At 46.6% G+C, this 25,025-nt stretch overlaps 1 protein-coding gene across 1 annotated transcript in view; it reads right to left on the bottom strand.

The window, feature by feature from the left end:
* The window catches only part of LOC142198606 (uncharacterized), a 200,701-nt gene that overhangs the window by 42,474 nt on the left and 133,202 nt on the right, over positions 1 to 25,025 (bottom strand). Inside the window, 2 exon segments of the mRNA XM_075269633.1 lie at positions 17,153 to 17,734; positions 17,816 to 18,544. Coding sequence (XP_075125734.1) covers positions 17,153 to 17,734; positions 17,816 to 18,544 — 1,311 coding nt within the window.

Below are 25,025 nucleotides of genomic sequence, written 5' to 3'. Positions count from 1 at the left end.
AATAAAATGTATTATTATTATAATACCCAATATGTTTGTTTACTTTATTTGGTTTACGTTATGTGTTTTTGAAATTAAAAGTTTGGTTTTTAATTTTATTTTTTTTTATATATATATATTTTTTTAACTCTTTAAAAAAAAAAAAAAAAAATCCAATTCAATGTAATACTACAGTGCCGGTGTAAAGAGTGGGAAGGGATTAAAATGAAAACCAAAACTGAAAAAAATGGCTGTAGTGGAGTTAACTTACAATTTACAGGAATCTGTCTACCAAAATTAAAATTTATACCAACACATACCAGATAAATAGATTGCAAAAATACATTCTTTTGGCATTCAGATGAATTAAGTTTTATGGATATGTTTCACGTATATGACGGACAGTCTCTTTAAAGCGCTGCGGAATATGATGGCGCTATACAAGTAAGCATAATGAATAATAAATAAAGTGGAAGGCTCCTACACTACATGTCATGGGTGTGTTTTGCACATGATGGTATCAGTACATCAATATGGCCACCAATATCAGCCTGCGCCCATTATAATATGTAAACAGATACACACATGGACAAAATTGTTGGTCCCCTCGTTTAATGAAAGAAAACCCCACAATGGTCACAGACATAACTTGTATCTGACAAAAGTAATAATAAATAAAAATTCTATGAATATGAACAAATGAAAGTCAGACTTTGCTTTTCGCTTCAACAGAATTTTTTAATATTAAACCCCATGAAACAGGACTGGACAGAAATGATGGTTCCCGTAACTTAATATTTTGTTGCACAACCTTTTGAGGCGATCGCTGCGATCAGACGATTCCTGTAACTGTCAATGAGACTTCTGCACCTCTCACCAGGGATTTTGGCCTCCTCATGAGCAAACTGCTCCAGTGGTCTCAGGTTTGAAGGGGGCCTTTTCCATATGGCATGTTTCGGCTCCTTCCTAAGATGCTCAATAGGATTTAGGTCGGGGCTCATAGAAGCCACTTCAGAATAGTCCAATGTTTTGCTCTTAGCCATTCTTGGGTGTTTTTAGCTGTGTGTTTTGGGTCATTATCTTGTTGTAAGACCCATGACCTGCGGCTGAGACCAAGCTTTCTGACACTGGGCAGCACATGTCTCTCTAGAATCCCTTGATAGTCTTGAGATTTCATTGTACCCTGCACAGATTCAATACACCCTGTGCCAGATGCAGCAAAGCATCCCCAGAACATAACAGAGCCTCCTCCATGTGTCACAGTAGGGACAGTGTTCTTTTCAAGATGGGCTTCATTTTTTCGTTTGTGAACATAGAGCTGATGTCCATAGGACATTCTCCCAGAAGCCTTGTGGCTTGTCAACATGTAGTTTGGTTATCATTACATTTGTCAGATTCAAGTTATTTCTGTGACCATTGTGGGTTTTTCTTACATTGAACGAGGGGGACCAATGATTTTATCTTTGTGTGTATATACATGTATCTTTGCTTACCTTTTAATATAATTGGCTGGTAGTTTTCCATCATGGCATCCTTGTACAGATCCTTGTGTCCTTCTAAATACTCCCACTCCTCCATGGAGAAATAGACAGTGACATCCTGACACCTTATAGGAACCTGACAACACAATGATATGGTCATCCCCCGACCCCTCCATGGTGTTACTGTATAACATCCCAGCACTCCCGGCAGCGCTCACCTCTCCAGTCAGCAGCTCAGTGATCTTGTTGGTCAGTTCTAGGATCTTCTGCTCCTGTATCAGTGAGTGCGGGGGAGGGTCTGTGATGGGGCTGTGGCTCCTGCTCCGTCCTCCTGACTCATGGACATGGCTGCTGGGAGTCACACAGTCACCTGATGTCTTCTTCACCGCTGTGTATTCCTGTGTATGATGGAGTGAAATATATGTGGTTACTTGATCCTGTTGTGTAGAGGTGTAGTTAGATCACATTGGGAATACTGAAGTCAGTTCTGGAAACCTCACCTAGAATAAAATGGAAGTAGTGTGAAGATAGAATAAAAAAAATGGAGGAAGATCTCAAGCACAAAACCGATCAGTTAAGAACAAATGGATCAAAATGGACTCATCTCCTGGTGCGACGCCAAAATATCAAAACACATAATGATTGCAGCTCAGTAATAAATACACATATGTCTTGTTTAACCCAGACAAGAAACTGATTCGGTCTTGATGGTAACTTTCAAATATCTGATAAACTTCCCCTGAAGAATTTGTCTGTGACCATTCCTTGAAGGAAGCGTCAAGAGAAGATCCCACTATGGGCCATTTACTATTGACTGATATTGGCACTGGAAGGTTCTACTGATCGGGATCCTCAGTGGCAGCCAATAAGGTAGACTCCATCCTCTTGTACATGTTGTTCCTCTCACTTCTTGTGTAGTGCAATCACTTCTCCTTACTCCATACATAATACAGACACAACTATCACAGACATCTAAGTAGACCACGGGAAGAATATGCAAATCTGTCTTCCATGATGTAATTAGGAAGTCAGGTACCTCAATGTTGCAAACCAATAGAGGGCGCTCACTGGAACGTGCAAGTCTGTCTTCCCTGATGTAATTAGGAAGACAGAATCTCAGTGAAATAGCCCAATAGAGGCTGCTCCCTTTAACATCATGCTCGACCTTCCAAGAGGCCTTTGTTTTGCAATGATGCTGGGATTATTACCAGGTATAGTCTCTCAACTGAGGACGGCAGTTTCGATGTTATTGCATCTCATCAGCCCGATGTAGAGAAGACTAACCTGGTAGAGGTGAGAGGCTTAGACAGGGTTAGGGGGATATTGTCACTCCTTAGGGAGAGACCACCATATAGGTGTGTGGAGACTTATTAAGCCTTTAGCACTCCACTGTGCAAGGGACCATGGGAAGAATATGCAAATCTGTCTTCCATGATGTAATTAGGAAGTCAGGTGCCTCAATGTTGCAAATCAATAGAGGGCGCTCACTGGAATGTGCAAGCCTGTCTTCCCTGATGTAATTAGGAAGACAGAATCTCAGTGAAATAGCCCAATAAAGGCTGCTCCCTTCAACATCATGCTCGACCTTCCAATAGGCCTCTGTTTTGCAATGATGCTGGGATTATTACCAGGTATAGTCTCCCGAGGACGGCCGTTTCGATATTATTGCATCTTGTTAGCACGGTATAGAAGACAGATTTGCATATTCTTCCCATGGTCCCTTGCAAAGTGGAGTGCTAAATGCTTAATAAGTCTCCACACACCTATATGGTGGTCTCTCCCCAAGGAGTGACGATATCCCCCTAGATATCTAAGTAGTCAAACTAGTAGTCAATATCCTCTCCTCCAGGCCACACTCCACATCTGATGCTCTTTTTCCTGGCCGGCCCTTTCCTTCTCATTACAACGCTCCTGCTTTTTTACATCATTGTGTTTCTTGTTAAATAATACAATACTGAAATCCAAAAAGTTTACCTCTCCGGTCACCAGGTAGATGATCTCCAAGGTGAAGTTTAATATTTTTTGGGTAACTTGATTCCTGTCTTTGTCCATACTTGGGGTCAATTCCAGATGAAGGCTTCCAATAATGTTGGCACCTAAAATAAATCATATAGAGCACAATATATACAGAATGACTTATAAATGGGGGTCCCAACTCTTGAACTCTTGGGGGGGGGGGGGGTGAACTGAAGAATCAAAGAGGAAGCGGACAATGTTGTATAAGTTAGTCCCAATATTTAGTAAACCAGATCTGTCAGGAGAAGTGATGGATCCTCTGTTCGCCTATGGAGGAGGCAGCCATGTAGCCTCAGCTAGTGACTAGTGGGAACTGCCATATTCTGACGTCTGTAACTTTTTTATATTTCTGTGTATGGGGATGTCTAAGATGTTTTTTTTTTTTTGTTTTTTTTTTTTTGCTGGGTCATATGTACTTTTTATTTATACCATTTTGGGGAATGTCTATTTTGTTGATTATTATTTTTTTTATCCAAATTTATATGAGAGGAAAAACAGTAAAAGAAAAAAAAAGTAACAAAAAACAGCTCTTTAGATTTTTATTTTTTTTTTTTTACCAAAATGTTTGTAGGTGGGGCATTCTCATATACAGGGATACCTAATGTTATTGTGTTTCACACTATTTAAAGGGGTTGTCCAGGGAATACAGGTGAACACCTCCCCCCTCCACCACCATACTCACTTGCAGCGCCACACCTCCCATGAGGCGACCTGAAGGGCCCCAGGGAGGGCGGCATTTTTGCTTACCTAAGCCAGTCCAGGACAAGCTGTCCTGGACTGGCTTAGCACCGAGCGGTGGATTGGGGAGGCCGCTGGAGCAGCGCTCCAAGTGTCCAGGGAATTGTTCATTGAATCAGTGGCCTAAGGAAAGGACACGAGACTTCACAGGTAATATATATGACCATTGCGGTTTTGAAAATCGCAGCATGTCAATTATATTTACGGAAACGCCGGTGACTTTCCTGTAGATATAATGGAAACAAAGTTCGTGGAGAAAAACTCCGCAAACATTCTGTTGAAAGCGCTGCGGAAAGAACCACAGTGCGTTCACGCGGCGGTACTTTCCGTAGCACTTTTGCTCTGCGATTCCGGCCCGTGGGGCCTTAGCCTTATATGTGTTTTAGAGAAGGGGGGGATGACTTGAATTTTTAATTTAAAAATGTCCTCAGCACATGGGTTTTATGTATCACTACATTGGCTTTCCCATTACGTGCCCCAGGTCTGGAGATATGGGTACCGTTATACCTTAGCGTCATCGCTGGGCGGTAAGGAACGTCCCCTATGACAGTACAGGGCTATGAATGAGTACAGTCAGGGGGAACGTTCCTCACAGCCCGGCTAGACTGTCAGGAACGCCCTTCTGACAGTGGGCAGAGATCGGTAACGGCACCGATATCTCCAGTCCTGGAACACATAACGGGAAAGCCGATAATGCGCTGAATTCACCACACACTTTCTAGCCGTATATAAAACCACATGTGCCTGAGGACATGAAAGGTCCTCTTTATTTTTTTATTATTATTATTATTGTTATTAATTTAGACTGCCCTAGGGCGCCTGAATCCGGAGTGGTCTGATCACTACCGTATTTTTCGGACTATAAGACGCACCTAGATTTTAGAGGAGGAAAATAGGGAATAAAAATTTTGAAGCAAAAACTGGTAAAATATTTAATATATGGGAGTTGTAGTTTTGCAACAGCTGCAAGGCCACATTGACAGGTGACCCTGCAACTGTACGGGGACACATAGAGTGTTTTTTTTTGCGGGGCCAGAAGTACTTTTTAGTTTACCATTTTGGGGAATATCTATTGCTTAGATCACCTTTTATTGAAAAAAACCCCGGTGGTTTATGATATATGATTTTCTACTTTTATATATATATTCTAGGGACAGGAGGTGATTTAGAACTTTTATTTATTTCATATTTTTATTATATATTTTTAAAGCTTTTTTTTATTTTATTTTTTTACTATTTTATGCTTAAACGGGTTTTATTAAAGATTTTTTAATATAATACAGAGCAAACAACAAACATAAAGTCGAGCAATAATGAAGAAGCATAACAGGCCGCGGGCAGGGAGGCCAAAAAGACCCCCCTCCGCACAAGTTAAGTAAAGCCCAACAAAAAAAGAAAAAAAAAGGGAAAGGGAATAGACAAGAAACAAACAAACACAAGACGAAGACTAAAAGAACCACAACAGAAGCAAAAGAAGAAAAGAAGAAGAAAACAGACGGCCATGTCACACTCAAGCAAAGGCAGAAGAGAAGGCAGACGACTCCTGGAACATAACCCAGGGACGCCAACGGAGCTCAAACTTGGAATAGTCAGGGGAACCCTCCGCCACCAAGGTCTCCATCCGCTGAATAAGAAGGAACTCCTGGAGGAACTCAATCAAGGAGGGAGGGGTAGGGCTGCGCCAGTGTCTAGGGATGACTGTCCTGGCGGCCACCAGAAAGTGCCCCAGGAGGTCCTTCTTAATCTCCGACAACTTACCAGGGATAACCGACAGAAGTGCCAGCTGGGGAGAGACATTCACCGAGCGCCCACTGACCCTGGAATACAAAGAAAACACTGCATCCCAAAAGGGGCGCAGAACGTCACAGTCCCACCATATGTGCAACATAGTACCCCTAGCGGAGCCACAGCGCCAACACAAGTCCGGAACAGCGGGAAAAATCCTATGGAGAAGCACTGGACACCTATACCACCGGGACAGAATCTTATAATTCCTCTCCTGAGCACTACACGGGAGGGCCAGCTTGTGAGATAGCAAAAAGGACCGGTCCCAATCCGCAGATGATAAACCCACAGGAAGGTCGGCGTTCCAAGCGGCAACGTAGGGAGGGAGTTCCGCAGTGACATCCGAGAGGAGAACATCATACAGTAGCGAAAGGGCACGAGGGGGGGGGTCTGACGCCCAACATAGGATTCAAGGGCCAAAGAAGGAGAAGAGAGGCGAGGAGTGAGCGAAAACCGTGTCAGAAAGGACTGGAGTTGAGCGTACTCCAACCACGAGAGGCGCAGGTCAGGGTGAGAACTACACAGCTGGGCGAACGGAAGGAGCGGAGAGTCACCCGCCACCTCCTGAAGACAAGTAGAATCCGCTCGGTCCCAGCAGAGGAACCGGTCAACCGAGCAGCCAGGAGGGAACATAGGGTTGTCGAAGAGGGGAGTCAAAGGGCCCGGGACACGGGCCAAGCGGCCAGATCCCATACTTTCAGAAAATGCGAAGGGAGAACGTAGAGGCCAAGGGATTTAGGACGAAAGTGCGGAGGGATCCATGGCCAAGAGGAAAGCGAAGACGAGATCAGATCGAATTCAATGGAAACCCACTGCTTATCATGGCGACGGAACCGCCAATAAAACAGACGGAGCAAAACCGAGGCACGATAGTAAAGGCGCACATCCGGAAGACCGACGCCACCCCTATATTTACGCCTGACAAGAGTACTGAACCCCAGTCTGCTCCGAGAGGAATCCCACACAAATTTCCCAAACAACGACTGCACCCTGGCTAAAAAAGCACGCGGAAGAGGGATGGGCAAGGCCTGGAACAGGTACAGGAACCGAGGGAGGACATCCATCTTAAGGGCATGAATGCGACTAAACCAAGAGGGGAGACGAGCTCCATAAGAACGGAGATCAGAGGTAATAGTATCCAAAAGCGGGAGATAATTAAGTTGGAACAGGGAAGCAGGATCAGGAGAAATACGGATCCCCAAATATTTGAAGGAGAAGGGTTGCCACCGAAACGGAAAAGACCGAGACAGGAACTCAGCCTCAGAAAGGGGAAGTGAGACATTAAGAGCCTCGCTCTTAGATAAATTGACCTTAAAATTGCTAAGGGCACCGAAGCGGGAGAATTCACGTAAGACAGCCGGAAACGAAACCCGTGGTTCAGAGACATACAGCAGAAGATCGTCCGCATATAGCGCCGCCTTGACCATACGGGAACCCAACTGTATACCGTGGACGTCGGGGCAACTACGCAACGCCACCGCCAGATGCTCCATCACCAGGGCAAAGAGCAAAGGCGAGAGGGGGCAACCTTGGCGGGTACCATTGCGGACCGAAAAAAAGTCCGAGATCACTCCATTCACCCGGACCCGCGCCGTCGCATTCCCATAAAGAGCCAAAATCTTGCCCAGGAAACCGGAGCCAACCCCGATCTGAGCAAGGGTCTCTCGGAGAAAACCCCAATGAATGCGATCAAACGCCTTCTCGGCATCGAGCGAAAGCAAACAAAGAGGAACCTTAGAGGAGCGGGCTATAGAGATGGCCATAACAGTTTTGCAAACGTTATCACGCGCTTCCCGACCCGGGATGAAGCCGACCTGATCACTATGAACCAAAGCGGGCATGAAGGAAGAAAGGCGATTCGCCAACAATTTCGCATACAATTTCACATCAATATTGATTAAGGAAATAGGCCGGTAACTCCCCGGGCACACAGGGTCCTTACCAGGCTTAGGAAGCACAGTGATCAGGGCAGATAAAGACTGCACAGAGAACGGAGACGAGTCCCCCACACTATTAAACACCCGCGCCAGATCCGGGGAAAGGAGGGAACCGAAACATTTATAAAAGCGAGCAGAGAACCCGTCTGGACCCGGAGCTTTACCCGCGGGTGTAGACTGAATTACCGCGGCGACTTCCTCTAACGTAAAGGGCGACTCAAGGGCTTCCGCGTCAGAGCTAGAAAGAGAGGGAAGAGCAGTGTCGGCTACATACTGTCGGATCTTGTCTCGAAGCACCGACGGGTCCAAATCCGAGTAATGACCGTGAATATCATACAAGTTGGAATAAAACGAGCGGAACTCCGCAGCAATATCAGTGGGGTTATGAACAAGACCACCCGACCCAGTATGCAGGCGCGGGACATACGCAGGGGAGTCTCGCGGATGAAGACGATGAGCCAGCGAGCGACCACATTTATCAGCAAACTCATAGTAGTGTTTCCTAACGCGGTCCCGAAAGCGCAGATATTTCCCGTCTAAGAGGGCGCGAAGTTCCTCCCTCGCATTAAGAAGCTCCGTAAAGGTGGAACGGGAGCCAGACTGCTTGTGAGACAGCTCCAGGTCATGAATACGGTCTAAAAGAGCGGTAACCCCGGCGGCTCGCTCTCTCTTAAGACGAGCACCGTGTTGGATAAGAACCCCCCTCACCACGCACTTCATAGCCTCCCATTGCATAGGGAGAGAAGTAGGATCAAGAGCATGATCGAGCCAAAAATTCCGAATGGTCTCCCCGACAGCCTCCTTACAGGGGATGTCTTTCAAAAGGCCCTCATTCAAGCGCCAGTTAAAGGGGCGCCGTGACAGGCCAGGAATGTCCAGGGACAAATGAACAGGAGCATGATCCGACCAAAGAACCGAATCAATGCGAACTACCGGGGACCATGAAAGGGCATGATGGCTAGTCAGGAAAAAGTCAATGCGACTATGCGAGTTATGAGCCGGGAAGAAATAAGTATAATCTCGACCCTGAGGATTTAGAATGCGCCAAACATCAACCAATTGAGAGTTATGAAGAGCTGACAACAAGCGGCGCAATTGCGAGGGAGCGTGAGAGGGGCGCGGGGGGGAGGAATCAACCTGAGGGTCCAGGACAAAGTTAAAATCACCACCCAAAACCACGACCCCCTCACTAAAGTCTGCCAATCTGCGGATAAGGGACCTACAATACGCCAACTGACCCTGATTTGGGAGGTAGCAACCAGCCACGGTGAGAATCGTACCACCGGTGCGCAATTTCAAAAAGAGGAACCTACCCTCTGGATCGATACAGGTGTCCAGAACCTCATGCTGCAGAGAACGATGGATAGCAATCGAGACTCCCTTGGACTTAGCAACTGGGTTGACGCTGTGGAACCACTTAGGGAAGTAACGACTGCGGATATCCGGGACGTGGTCCTTCTTAAAATCGGTTTCCTTTAAAACAAGGACATGTGAGCGCTGTTTATGCAACTGATACAAAATCTGATTACGTTTTTGGGGGACATTGAGACCCCTAGCATTGAGGGTACAAAAGTTAACAGAGGACATGGCCAAGGAAAAAAAAGAAGAGGAAAAAAAGAACGAGACAACAAAGGGACAAACGAAGAACAAACAAGGAAAACAAATGAGAAAAGAAAAAGGAGAAAGAAAATAAACAAAAAATGGACAAACAAGACCAACTAAGTGGGGTGGAGGGAAGAACTCCACACAAGAAGGTGGGGAGACGGCAAAGAAAAGAGTTGCCAAAGACCACGCAAACAGAAAGCGTGGAGACCCCGGTGGGAAACGGGCTTTTCCAAATAAAGAAGCCGGCACCCCATCCCAGGCCCCCAGGCGAAAACACCAAAACCAAGAATATTCTAACACAAAATAAAACCCTGACCAACAAAATATAGCATCAGAGGTCCGCACGACACCACCTAGGGCATCTTTGCAAAAATAGAAGGAAGAATACAGGCGGACCAAATGACCAACAAATTAGAGCACCAAAAACAGAACATAGGGACAAGAGGGAACAGACCAAAAATGGGAACAACCTACAGAGAGGGTGGAAACCCCGCATAAAGATGCAAACACCATACATCCCAGTCCCCCCCCCCCCCACACACACACAAGTCCCAAAAAGGCGAAAAAAGTCCATCCCGAACAAACAGGCCCATCACCAACAGCCACGGCATTTAAGTAGACGCACCAGAAGCATCCTGAGCTGGATTCGTCCCCTCCGGGGAGCGGGTCTTACGACGCCTCCTAGAACGCCTCTGAGGGCGTGCAGGAGGAGCCGAGAGAAGATCACCAGGAAACGGAGGCCAAGAAAGGGCAGGAACAGATGGGAGGCCCAAGGCAGAGGCAAAATTGAAGAGTTCATCCGGATGAGACATGGAAATAACACGACCGCCATGACGGACCTGAAGGCGGAAAGGGAAGCCCCAGGAATACGGCACTTGATGCTGGGTGAGAACATTCAAAAGAGGCTTCAATGCCCTCCGTTTAGCAAGGGTGAGGCGTGACAGGTCCGGAAGTAGCTGGAGCTCAGAGTCCTGAAACAGCACCTTCGGAGTGTCCCGGACTTTACGCATAATCGCCTCCTTCAGCTGGTAGCGGTGGACCCTGCAAATAACATCTCGGGGCCTATTGTCATCAGGTGGGCGAGCACCCAACGAGCGGTGCGCGCAGTCAAGTTCTATGGGCGAATCCGGGGGGGCCCCCAAAATCGAATTGAAGATAGTGCACAAGGTGGCATCCAGGTGCTGTGACTCAACAGATTCAGGAAGACCTCTCACTCTAATGTTATTGCGCCGATTGCGATTTTCCAAATCATCCAACATATCAGACAAGAACCGCAGCTGTTGAGTGTGAGAGGCAATGGTCGCCTCGTGGGTAGAGAGCTGGGAATCATGGGAGGTAGAGGCCGCCTCGAGGGAATCCACTCTGGTCTCCAGTTGCTGTACAGAGGAACGGACAGCAGAAAGTTCCGCCTTGTAAGACTGCTCAAGCTGAACCACATATTCCTCCATATCGGATTTAGTAGGGACCGCCGCCAAGTGGGCACTAAGGCGACGAAGTTCAACAAGAGTATCAGAAACGGAGGCAGAAGAGGCGCCATCACCAGCAGAATCATAGGCAATACGGAGATGAGGCCCGCAATCCACAGCAGCAGAAGGGAAGCCAGGCAGGACCGGTGGAGAGGCATCAGTAGCTGGAGGACCCTGGAGAGGCTGGGAGGGAGAGGCAGGAGGGGGACCATTCCCCCGGAGAGCAGAAGACGGGGAGGAAAATCCACAGGCCACAGAATGGACATATTCAGGAGCCAGGGGGCTCAGTGGTACAGAAACAGTAGCCAGGGTTTCATGGACAGTACGTGGAGAGGAAGCTGGGGCTAACCGGGAGGGAGAGGGCACAGTAGGGAGCCAGGCAGACCTGTCCACCCCCAAGCAAGATCCACTGAGGAGACAGGCAAAGGGTCCAAGGAAGGGGACAGCAGTGGGGCTGCAGGAGAAGGCGGCAGTGACGGCCAGGATCCATCCAACCCACGTGCAGGCAGGAGACACGGCATAGGGGAGTCATGGCCTACCTGACCAGCACCAGTTAATCCAGAGGAGGAGGTAGCAGGGCCGCAGGTGGTGTGCGATGACGGCCGGGAATCCGTGACATGCAAGGCATCTGGGCTGTAGGAGGTAGGAGCGCACTGCCGCGAGTCCTCAGCATCCAAGCCATCGCAGAGGACGGGAGAGCGGCTACTCACATCGCTGGAGGCAGCCGGGGAGCGCACTGATGACACTGCAGGCCGACTGCGTGAAGCTGATGCAGCGGCGGGCACCATCTTAGGTCCGGCCGGAGAAGAGGAGTCGGCACAGCGAGGCACCCGCAGAAAACGGGCGATGGACGAGGAGCCAGAAGGACCCGGAGGAGTGGAAGAGGACCTCTGGGAAGGCCTGCGGTTCTTCCCCATCTTCAGGCAGGTAAGAACACTGGTGGTCAGCCAAATGAGGTGTTTCACCCGGGCCAAGAGACGGAGCAGAGGCAGCACACGTCCTCACGCTTCCATGGCCAAGCCACGCCCCCTTTTTTACTATTTTATTCCCCCCCGGGGGCTTGAGCCTGCGGTCACTTGATTGCAAGTCCCATAGACGGCAATACAACTGTATTGCCGTCTATGGAACATTCTGTCTATTAGTATTACGGCTGGTCATAGACCCAGCCGCAATACTAATATAGCCGTGACAGGCCGGGGAGCTTCATTAGGCTCCCGGCTCTCACCCGAACAGGTCGGCTCCTGCGATATCGCTGCGCAGGAGCCGGCCTGCAACTTCACAGGTACGGGGCCGGTGGGGACCGGCCCCGGGGGAGAAGAGGCCACCGATACTGACCCGGCATCCGCTGTACTAGAGAGGCGGATGCCGGGGAGGGATAGACGCCGGGGCCTGAGACATCGCTGCGCTCCTCTGCATGAAGCCAGCGGCGGGGGGACAGAGGAGCGGAATAGCATCACTCCTCCCGCTGCTGCTGGCTTCATGCAGGGCAGAGGAGCGCAGCGATGTCGCAGGCCCCGGCACCTGTAATGGCGTCTATCACTTGCCGGCTTCCGCCTCTCTATTACAGCGGATGCCAGGCGCCACATTCGGCCTATAAGACGCACCCTTCTTTTCCCCCAAAATTTGGGGGAAAAAAAGTGCGTCTTATAGTCCGAAAAATACGGTAATTCCATCCACTGCAATGATAATGTATTGCAATCTATTGAGGCATACCTATATTCCTATTACAGGCTGTCTAGCACCCCCTGTAATAGAATCTATCTAATGTCTTAGTAACAGTTCACCAGCTCCAAAAGCCGCTTGGCTCGCACTAGCGTTACGATCTTCACCTTTCGGACCCCAAAAGAGGTTTTATACTGAAAATCTCTCTGACAATTTTAGGCAGAATCTGCAACGGATATGGAACCTAGCCTGAGCAATCTGTGTTTATAGACAGATTGGGAGGCAGCCGGCTATACCCACTCGCCGAAGCTAGGTGGCGGTCCTATTCCCCCTCCCGCCATCAGCTTACCTTAGGGCGTCATTCACACACAGAGTTCTGTTACAGCCTATAAATGCTCCATATAATATAATGTGAAATCTACTGCCGACTAATAACAGAGAGAACGGCACAACATCAGTGACAAACCTGTGGTAATCTCACATCATGTGATCAGTCACATGAGGGGGTGGGGCTCAGCAATGGTCATGTGACAGAAGGGGCGGAGCACTGCTCCCATTCCGTGTGGATTTTTGAGGAACAGGACGAGAACTGAGATAACGATGGACATTGTAGTTCTCTCCTCATATCCACGCTTACTAATGATTAAATAATGTTTGGGACATGCTGTGAGTTGTAGTTGTCTTCTTATATGTTTTCCGAATAATTTTTCTTTTTTTTCAATAATCCATCGTAACAGTCTGGACATGCTGAGAATTGTAGTTCTTACGTCTTCCCCCTCATGTGGTTTTCCCATATTGCACACTGACCTATACATTTGTATGGGCCCATGCAGAGTACCGCGATTTCCATGGGTCCAAGTGGGGGCCAACAGTCTATGCTGCAAAACTCAAGACATGCGCTGTTCCTGTCTGGTTTTGGTGACTCCATGACTCCATTGAATGGGGCCACGGAAGCACAGCCGGTTCAATCATGGCTGGCGACTTACATATGGTCGTGTAGAAGGGGCCTAACAGTTTGAACATTCTGGGAGTTATAGTTCCTCTCCTTTTATACCTCCTCCCTGTAATGTTTTCCGATATCCCATAATGATTGCCCAACCGAGCAATGGAGAAAGATTTTTTATTTGGCACTTTGGAAAATGAGTCTTGGTCCATATGATGGATTTCTTAATATATCTAAAACTACGAACTGGGGGGCGGAGATTTACTAATATGGTCTAAGACCCCCACCTAGCAATCTACAGCGAAAAAGCGCCACGTGGAAATGCATTGGTTTTTCCCACAGTGCTTTCTGTTTCAATTATACCTATAGGGAAACCGCCGGCATTTCCGTAGGTCTAATTGACATGCTGCGATTTCCAAAAATGCAACATTTCTGTACTGCAAGGGGTTAAGCAGCCGTCACTTAACCCCTTGCTGTACGACCTCTCCCATGCATTCCTATGGGAGCGAGGTATTGGAAACTCTAGTTTTGAATACTATTCGCTCATCTAGTAACAGAGGACCTCAGAACCTAATAATGGCCCCCACTGGCCCCCTAACAAGTAATAAAGTCTACCAGTGGCCCCCTGACAACGAATGGTGTCCAGTAGTCACAGTCTCTCTCTGTGGCCCCACAATGTAGTTGTGATATATAAATAAAAAAACAACCACCACTTACCCATCCTCCGTGTCGTTCTATTCAACTGCATAGGCATCCTAAGGATACAGATATAGTTAAAAGGAGGTACGCGGCCATTTCCTCACTGGATTGTCTCAGCACCCCTAGGGGGTCTCTACAGCACCCTGGTTGAGGATCATTGGTCTGAAATCTAGTGTACTCACAATAGACAGTCTTAAAGTGCTTGATAAAAATGGCGTGTTCTTGGACTGTTTAGACACCTCTAGAGATGAGAGAACACTGTTCGGATCAGTCGTTCCGAACAGCACGCTCCCATAGAAATGAATGGAAGCACCTGGCACGGCGACCGGCAAAGTGTACGTGCCAGGTGCTTCCATTCATTTCTATGGGAGCGTGCTGTTCGGAACGGCTGATCCGAACAGTGTTCACTCATCTCTAGACACCTCCTATTACCGATCACAACTTAGGCCACACCCATTTTCTCTGAAACTGTGCCCCTTTTAGGTCAAGCTGGAAAAGCGTCTCAGGCTAGGTTTACATCTGTATTGCAGTTTGCTGCAGATTCCATATAAAATCAGCGGACAGCACCATGTCAGTTTTTTTGTTTTTAACATATGCAGACATATCAATTTTTGATTGAACAGAATAAAAAAAAAAAAAAAGTAAAAAAAGCCAAAAAAATTTTTCATTAGTTTATTAAAAGAAAGTCATAGATATTTCTTTTTTCCTCAGGATAAAATGTTACAAGAAAAACCTCAAATTTTGACTTCAAATTTGAATAAATGATTTGACACAAATGAGGTTTTTTTAAAAAATTTTTTATCTTTGACAGTATCAAGAAACAGTGTCTGGAGTTTCAAGTAAGAGAGCCTGCACACGGAGTTTACGCTCCGCTCATTCTGAACGTAAACTCCTTCAGAGTGAGCAGCGTCAAAACAGATCCCATTGACTTGAATGAGTGCCGGCATACGCGCATTCCCCATTGAAATCAATGGGAGGCTTTTTTTAACTATTGCTTTCAATGTGATACGCGTGTATGCCGACGCCCATTGAAGTCAATGGGATCTGTTTTAACGCCGCTCACTCTGAATGAGTTTACGTTCAGAATGAGCGGAGCGTAAACGCCATGTGACGGCAGCCTAAAGGTCATGTAAATCCGGTCTACAGGTGATGGGTAAATCTAACACAATCATGGTTAAAATCATGGTTACAAGTCAGGTCTACAGCAAGGAGGACTCTAGTGCTGAAGCCATATTAGAGACGTCTGAATTGAGACATCAAACCACCCTCAGGTCCTTATGGACCAGGTGATCAGTTTTCCAAATAGATCTGTTATAACACAATCCGTTCCCACATTAAAAACTTTTATACTCACCCAGTGAGTGAGTACTGGACTCTTCTTGTCGACTCCACTGTTCAGTGAAGCCAGAGAAGACCTTGTCTTCAATGCGCATGCGCCTGACCTCGGGCACATGCGCAGTGATAATGGAGTGAACATGCCTGGCTTCTCTGAAGAGTGCAGGCGCCAGGAGCACTAGAGTCACATGGTGGTTCCAGGACAACTTCACAATAGAGCTATCTTGGATACAAACTCTGGCCCACATGGAACTGTGGGTGGTTTAGTGTTCCCTTTAAGGATCAGTTCACACAGAGTTTTTTGCAGGCGGATTTTGACACAGAATACACCTCCAAAACTGCTTCCCATTCATTTTAATGGGAGTTGACTTGAAGAGTGCAGGCGCCAGGAGCACTAGAGTCACATGGTGGTTCCAGGACAACTTCACAATAGAGCTATCTTGGATACAAACTCTGGCCCACATGGAACTGTGGGTGGTTTAGTGTTCCCTTTAAGGATCAGTTCACACAGAGTTTTTTGCAGGCGGATTTTGACACAGAATACACCTCCAAAACTGCTTCCCATTCATTTTAATGGGAGTCACTAGCAGTTTTTTTTCTGCTAGCGGGAAAAAAAAAAAAAAAAAAAGCAATATGACCTATCTTCAGGCACATTCTGTCTGGAAAAACACATTGAAGTCAATGGGAAGCGGAAAAAACACGACGCTGTTTTTTTGCAAAAATAGCTAGTTTTTTTTAAAGAGAAGTTTCCAGGTCCTGTGAGAGTGAAGGGTGTGGTCTGGGAAGACAGGTATGTTCCAGCCAGGCAGCAAAAGGGTTTTTGGTAAAGACCCACACCAGGGAGGTCAGCTGTGTAATCACAACCTAATATTAGTCTGTGTGTGAAGACTAGGAGGGTGGCACCACACTGACAGAGCTGACCTGTCCAGACCGAACCTACAAAGCAGGTGCTGTGCCACCCATTGTTGTTGCCAAGGCACTAGTCTGGTAGCCAGGCTCCTGTACAATCAAGGGAAAAGTTTCTTATGTTTAGTTAGTTCTCAGCCGAGAAGGTTTTTGTTTTGTTTGTGCCTCTCCAAAGGCAGTTAATGCACAAGAAGTGAATAAATACTGAACTTAAGTGCAACCCAGTCTCTGTGTCCTTGTTTCCTGCACTGCTACCGAGCATCTACCTGAGCGATTCCCCACAGCCCATATAATGTGCTAGACGAAAACCGCATCATGCCAAACACCGCGTCAAAAATACAGTTTCCTAATTCCAGCAGATTTTTTCCACCCGCCCAAAACTCTGTGTGAACTATGCCTAACAGGAACCTTTCACCACTTCCACCAACTCAAGTTCCAAGCATCTGCTAGTAGGCGCTGGTCCGCCGATTCCAGCACACTTAGAATTTCCTTATGAAACATTTTCCAAATATACAGCATCACAACACCTTATTCCCGAGTGAATTATCTGATGATCCGCAAGTTCGGATTTTGTTGTAAAACAAATCCCACATTCTGGACATGGAAATGGCCTCTCTCTTGTGTGAATTCTCTCGTGCCTAGCAAGCTTTGACTTCTCTATAAAACATTTCCCGCACTGTGAACAAGAAAATGGCCTCTCCCCGGTGTGAAGTTTCTTATGTTTAACGAAACTTGATTTATCCGAATAACATTTTCCACATTCTGCACATGAAAATGGTTTCTCCCCCGTGTGACTTCTCTCATGGACGAGAAGCTTTGATTTCTCTGTAAAGCATTTCCCACATTCAGAACATGAATATGGCTTCTCTCCTGTGTGAATTCTCTCATGCGTAATAAGGTTTGATTTCTCTATAAAACGTTTCCCACATACTGAACACGAATAGGGTTTCTCGCCTGTGTGAATTTTCATATGTTTATCGATGGCTGTTTTATCTGCGAAACATTTCCCACACACTGAGCACGAAAATGGCTTCTCTCCTGTGTGGGTTCTGGTATGTCTAACAAGCGTTGATTTCCCTCTAAAACATTTCCCACATACTGAGCAGGAAAATGGCTTCTCCCCCGTGTGCATTCCCTGATGGGTGATCAGATTAGATTTCTCTATAAAACACTTCCCACATTCTGAACATGAAAATGGCCTCTCTCCAGTGTGAATTTTTTTATGTTTCTTAAAACTTGGTTTATCTGGAAAACATTTCCCACATTCTAAGCAGGAAAATGGCTTCTCCCCCGTATGAATTCTCTCATGTCTGACAAGCGTAGATTTCCCTCTAAAACGTCTTCCGCATTCGGAGCATGAATATGGCTTCTCGCCTGTGTGAATTCTCTGATGTTTCACAAGAGTCGATCTCTGTGTAAAACATTTTCCGCATTCTGAACATACATATGGCTTCTCCCCTGTGTGAATTCTCTCATGTATTGCAAGATTTGATTTATCACTAAAACACATCCCACATTCTGAACATGAGAATGGCTTCTCTCCTGTGTGACGTACCTGATGTTTAATGAGATGTGACTTATCTCTAAAGCTCTTCCCACATTCTGAGCAATGAAATGGTTTCTGCCCTGTGTGACTTATCTGATGTTTAAGAAGAAGAGACTTATATGTAAAACATTTCCCACAATCGGGGCAGACGTGTGGTTTCTCCCCTGTGTGAATTCTTCTATGTATGGAAAGATCTGAGCTTTTTGTAAACTCTTCTCCACATTCACCACATTGAAACCTATCACCCCCTGTGTGATCTGTATTGATGGGCACAAACTGTGATTGGTCAGGAGAAGATTCCTCGTGATTTGGGGGATCACATGATTCTGGAGGAAAATTAAGGGTAATTACATTTTCTTCTGAATAGTGCTCCATGATATCTTCATCTTCTACTTTACAATTTAGCGGTGGTAGGAAGTTTTCCTCAAAGTTCTTACTGGAATTTTCTGTTAGGATCAAACACAGATTTCAGCATTAAAATAAGAAATTAGAAAATTTATAACCTTTCTAATAGGATGGAAACATTTGTGTTTTTTTTAATACTGTTTATTTATTTTATTCAAAGCTAGAATTGGATGCAGTAAGAAGAAGTATAAGGGCTAGTTCACAAAGGGCACGATATGATGTATTTTGGTCCTGATTCCTGCGTCAGAATAGGGCCAAAATGCGCCTGCCCCGGCTTCCGACAGTTGCGGCTTCTCGCTCCGGAGTAGGCCCAAATGAATGGGCCTAGACTGGAGGATGCTGCTGGGAGGCGGATGCCGCGGCTGAATGAGCCGTGGAATCTAACTGAAGAAAGGGCAGCTCGCTTCTTTTTTCCATGAGCGGGAACATGCCGCTCACAGAAAAAAGTAAGCTAGTGGTCTACACAGACCTCTATTGTGAGAGGGCGGATTCTGACGTGGATTCAGTGCCAAAATCCGCCCCCTCTTGCCACGTGTGAACGAACCCTAAGGGTATTTTTAGATTCAAAACCCAAAAAATAAAAGCATAATATGCTTGAACTCAGTGGGAGAGACCCCTAAGAAAACAGCCTAAAAGTTCTGTGGTAATAACTTTGAGATGCTTTAAAGGGATCCGATCATTCAGACGACATTTTTTCTAAATACCACGTCGGAATAGCCTTAGGAAAGGCTATTTGTCTCCTACCTTTCGTGGTCTTCTCTGTGCCGCCGTTCGCCTACAATCTCGGTTTCTCTCGGTATGCAAATTAGCTCTCTCACAGCACTAGGGGGGGGGCAATGCTGCGAGAGAACTCTCTCCAGCGCCGCCTCCATCTTCATCAGGAACGGCCTCTTCATTCTCTTCTTCCGGCGGTGTATTCTTACTTCTAGACCTTAGGCAGAGCAGACTGCAGGCTTACAATACTATGCAAGCGGCCATTTTCTTGAGGCCTATGGGCACGCGCAGTCTGCTCTGCTCAATGCCAAAGGCCTTAGAAGATACAAGCCACCACCAGAAGAAGAGGCTGAATATGACACTGCTGAAGAAGAGGAGGCGGTGCTGGATAGAGTTCTCTCGCAGCATTGGGGATGCCCCCAGTTCTGTCTGAGCGCTGAGGCCCGCCCCCAGTGCTGCGAGAGAGCAAATTTACATACCAACAAGAACCGGGATTGTAGGCGAATGGCAGTGCAGAGAAGATGACGAAAGGTAGGAGACGAATATATATATCTATATAGTGCACATGATGGGATAAGTGCTTCAACATGGCCACCAGTGCCGGCCTGTGCCTGTAACAATATGTAAAAAGATATCTCTTCTCACCTTCTGATGTACACTGCTGGTCGTTTTCAATCATGGCGTCCTTGTACAGGTCCTTGTGTCCTTCTAAATACTCCCACTCCTCCATAGAGAAATAGACAGTGACATCCTGACACCTTATAGGAACCTGACAACACAATGATACGGTCATCCCCCGACCCCTCCATGGTGTTACTGTATAACGTCCCAGCATTCCCAGCAGTGCTCACCTCTCCAGTCAGCAGCTCAGTGATCTTGTTGGTCAGTTCTAGGATCTTCTGCTCCTGTATCGGTGAGTGCGGGGGAGGGTCTGTGATGGGGCTGTGGCTCCTGCTCCGTCCTCCTGACTCATGGACATGGCTGCTGGGAGTCACACAGTCACCCGATGTCTTCTTCACCGCTGCGTATTCCTGTGCATGGAGAGAGACACTTAGCTTATTGAACATTGCGATCTCACTAGAGCAGGATGACATCTGGAATACTGGAGTCAGTTCTGGAGTCCTCGTCTGTAATGAAATATGACTAGTGCCAAATGAGATACAAAGTTGGTGCCAAATTGTGGTCTATAAAATGCTTCCCCCCCACCCCTCGATAATCAAGTGAGACTTGTAGAACTTTCTGTATATCCAATAGCCCAAGTGACCACAATCTCTTTATTCCATACTAGCTGTACCCGCGACTTCATCCGCAACCCCCCACCCTTGCGCTGCACGTTGTCCCCGACGCCCCTTTCTTTGCGGCCGCCATGGGCTTCTCCCACACCCCGCTGCTGTGTCCCCGGCTCCCTCCTAACTACCTAAACGCGCCCTCGCCCCCCCCCCCCCTTACCTGGTATGAAGTATTTTTGTTTCTCTTCACGTTATATATTGTACAGCTTTATTGTAGCACTTTAAGAAGGACCTTTCACGTACTCAGAGACGTGCAGTATTACATACCACTAGAAAGCCTTTCCCGATACGCTCCACGATGATGGAGAAATCAGTGCAGTTAGTTTCGGCACCGATATCTCTCCACTGTCAGAGGGGTGGGCCTCACAGCCTAGTGTCATCGCTGGTCAGCGAGGAATAACCTCCCCCTTCCCACAATGTTCTTCCATAGACTTGCCACACATATCTGAGGACATGTCTCTCTAAACATTACACTGTGTACCGGCCTCCTTCTCCTCCGTCACGTGTTCTCAATGATTTTTTTATGCCTGTGATACTTGTGTCTGTAATATCCTTACACATAATTGCGGGTTATTTTATTCTACTATCCTTGGGTTTATATTGAGGTCATTGTAGTGTATTAGTGCTGAAACCTTTACATATGTTACAGGAGGGAAGGAACTAAACACAAGAACAAGAGGGCACAATCTGACATTATTGTTAGGGAGAGAAGTGGGGATCGGCAGGAACTATTATTTCACTGAAAGAGTCGTAGAGATGAAGAAACCTCCAGTAGACGTGGTTAGGAAATCTACAGAAAGTGTCTGTAATCCGGGAGAGCCGTATATCTATCCTCAGATAAGATACAGGTATATAATATGTGGTCAGACGAGATGGACCCTGTACTCTCCCTTCTGCCATCACCCTAAGGCTGGGCGATTATGACCCAAACTAAAATCACAATTAATTGACCATTTTACCTCGATTATGCTTAACCACTTCCGGACCGCCCATAGACTATATACGTACAGGAAGTGGTTACCTTGTACTGACAGGACGTACCGGTACGTCCAGTCAGAACACAGCAGCTGCACAAGATCGTGCAGCTACTGAAGCTGGGAGCCGGCTGTAACTTCAGCCGGAGCTCCCAGAGAGATGGCAGGGAAGATTTATTACCTCCCCTGCCATCTCGGATTGCTGTGTATACAGCGCTCAGTGAGCGCTGTATACACAGCTATGGACGCTGCCATAATTCAGCTGCCCTCTGACCCGGCGGACACGTGATCCACCGGGAGCAGCGTCTTACGAGAGCTGCTGGGTCCTACAGGACCCCAGATCAGCTCAGTAAGCTGTGTATACAGTGTGCAGGAGGCTGGATTCCTCCTGCATCTGGGGTTAAATGTAGCAGCCCCAGTTATAGGAGAAATCAGCCTCAAGTACAAAAAAAAAAAAGTGATCGGATGTCCCCAAAGGTTATAGCCCCACCCCCGACGACACCATACAAAATAAAAATTACCGTAACGGAGAGTAAAACCTATATTATAAAGTTTTTCAGTGACACTTTGTGTTATTAAATAAAAAATAAATAATAAATTGAAAACCAGACACAATTTCCCTCCTATTTTGTTTATATTTTCCTGGATATAAAAAAAATTAAAACACATTTGAAAATAAAAACAACATAAAAATAAAGCCAGACATAAGAGAAAAATGTTACAGACCTCAAAACCGCACATACAAAATAAACCTAAAATGTGTCTGGTCCTGGGGCACAAATTGGCCCGGTACTGAAGTGGTTAATGAAGGATTCATTTAGGACACTTATGCCCCCTATTTATAGGCCATTGAATTTTGGTTTTGGTCATTCTCCTGTCAACAATCCTGATTGGGTAGCGCACAGTTACATTTTTCAGCCAATAGTAGTGAAACAGGATACATTGACGCAGATCAGTCGATGTGAGCAAGTACAGATTGATTGAGTTAATTTTCAATTATTTTTTGATTAATTGCACAGCCCTACATTTATCTATATAGAAACATAGATGACTAACAGCCAAAATCCTCTCCTCCAGGCCACACTCCTCCCATCTGACGCTCTTCTTCCTTCTCATTACAACGCTCCTACTTGTCTATTCTGGATTTTCTCTTCCTTGTGTTTCTTGGTAAATAATACAGTACAGAGATATAGAACGTTTACCTCTCCGGTCAGCAGGTAGATGATCTCCAAGGTGAAGTTTAATATTCGTTTGGTAACTTTATTCCAGTCTTTGTCCATTCTTGGAAGGTAATTCAGGATGAGAATGTGAGACAATTGGATCCGATGGAGGCTTCTATTGTTGGCACCGGAGATGTATGGAAGGCCCTAAATCATATAGAGCACAACATACAGGACATGCCATAAGTGTCTTATAAATGGGGCTCCCAACTCTTGAAAACCCATTATGAAGAATGGGGAAGGGTTCCCTGCTGTTGCATCCAGGTGGACTATGAACAGAGGTCGCCATACATGTGCACATCACTGTATAGCGGTGCGTTATGGAAACCTCTGAGATTACAATGAGCACTAAATAATGACAACTTGTACCATAAACTGTAACCCTATAAAGGCCTCAATAATTATATTACTATGACAGGTATGGGAGCTTTCCGAAGGCTCCTGATTGTTATATTAACCAGTTGGCTGCCATGGTCTTGTGGAGTGGTAAGCTTGACCATATGTTGGGTATGGGTTAACTGATTAGAGATTATTAACTTGTTTCCTGCCATTGAACACTTTCAAAGAATGTTCATTGAAGAAACCAGAATGTGGCAGAGCAGGACAGCACATTGGCATTACTTAAAGAGATTGTCCAGCTAAGTTTTTTTTATATTCACCTGTCCTCGGTGGCTCCCAGTGCGGCCCAGTCATGCTGCTCTGCTGTCTTCTTCTGCCAGAAGTCCTCACCGACTGTGAGGTCCCATGTCCCTTCCACTGAGGTCAATCAGCAGCCTTAGGAAAAGACCCGGGAACATTATAGGTAGTGTCTTCCCGTGTCCAATCAGTGAGCTGCATTATCGGATCGCACTGGGAGACAACGGAGCACTGGGGACAGGTCAGAATGTTTTTTCTTTAAGATAAGTGTGGCATCAGCATTTTAAAGAGGACCTTTCACCACCTCCAGTTCCTAGCATGTGTTAATAATCGCTGCTCCACTGATTCCGGCACAGTTGGAATTTTTTTTCTCTAGCCCCCACCATTCCCCAACAATCAATACTGTTAGTTTTAGTTCCTGATTAGAGATGAGCGAACACTGTTCGGATCAGCCGTTCCGAACAGCACGCTCCCATAGAAATGAATGGAAGCACCTGGCACGTACACTTTGCTGGTGGCCGGTCGCTTCCATTAATTTCTATGGGAGCGTGCTGTTCGGAACGGCTGATCCGAACAGTGTTCGCTCATCTCTATTACTGATATACTAGACTCTGTACCATCAGGAGGGCGGCATTAGGCAAGAGCAGGCAATGGGGTGTGACTCTAAGCTTTGAACCTGGCAGTGTGTGATTGGAGCTTTGAGCCACACACCCCCTCCTGCCATTACAGAGCTTAAATAGCCTGACAGGGACCAAAACTAACTGCACTTGTTGCTCGGGAAAGGAGTGGGTTAGAGATAAAATTCCAACTTTGCTGGAATCAGTGGATTAGAGACTATTAAAGAGGACCCTTCCACCTCCTGGGGCACATGCGGTGTAATATACCGCTAGAAAGCCGACAAGGCGCTGAAATCGGCTTTCACGTTCTGTGCCCCCGGTGAAGAGCTATCGGTGCCGGTACCGTAGCTCTTTACTGTCAGGAGGGTGTTTCTGACAGTCAGCCAGGACCGCCCCTCCTCAAAGTGGCACACTTTCTAACGGTGTATTAAACTGCACGTGCCCCAGGAGGTGGAAGGTCCTCTCTAACAGAGGCTAAGGACTAGATTTGGTGGCGGTGGTGTAGGGTCCCCTTTAAGATCTGAATTAATCTATTGGACTATTCACTTAGGTCTCTTTTGGGCAAATTAATCAAATTAATTGCCCGGCTCTGCCAGAAAACCACAAATTGCAATCCCCACACTGTAATATTTGTGTATTAACCATTAAAGAATCATGACTAAGGACAAAGACCCCCATGTCTCTAATCTTCCCCATGACATGGGCACCTAGGCTTTACATACTGAGTCACCAGTGACCTTAGCCCTGTAGCCCCCCAGGACTTGCTGTCCTCAGTCACTAGAGCTGTTTGCAAGGCATTATGGGTGGAGCAGACAATGCAACAAAACCCTCCCCCATCATCTTACCTTAGGGCTGAGGTCACACCAGACGTTGTGTTACGTTTTCCTCTCTCTCTATCTCTTCTATATAACGGTGAATCTGCTGCTGGCTGATACCAGAGAGAACAGCACAACATCAGTGACCACCTGACCAGGACCTGCTCTGTATCTACTGCACTGCCATAGCTGAAGGACCTGTGGTGACGTCACCGTCATGTGATCAGGACAATAGGGGGAGGAGCTCAGCAGTGACA

Source organism: Leptodactylus fuscus, chromosome 3, assembly GCF_031893055.1.
Source record: "Leptodactylus fuscus isolate aLepFus1 chromosome 3, aLepFus1.hap2, whole genome shotgun sequence".
NCBI lineage: Eukaryota > Metazoa > Chordata > Amphibia > Anura > Leptodactylidae > Leptodactylus > Leptodactylus fuscus.
The sequence above is the reverse complement of the archived record's forward strand: the minus strand, read 5'-3'. Positions and strand labels throughout refer to the sequence as shown.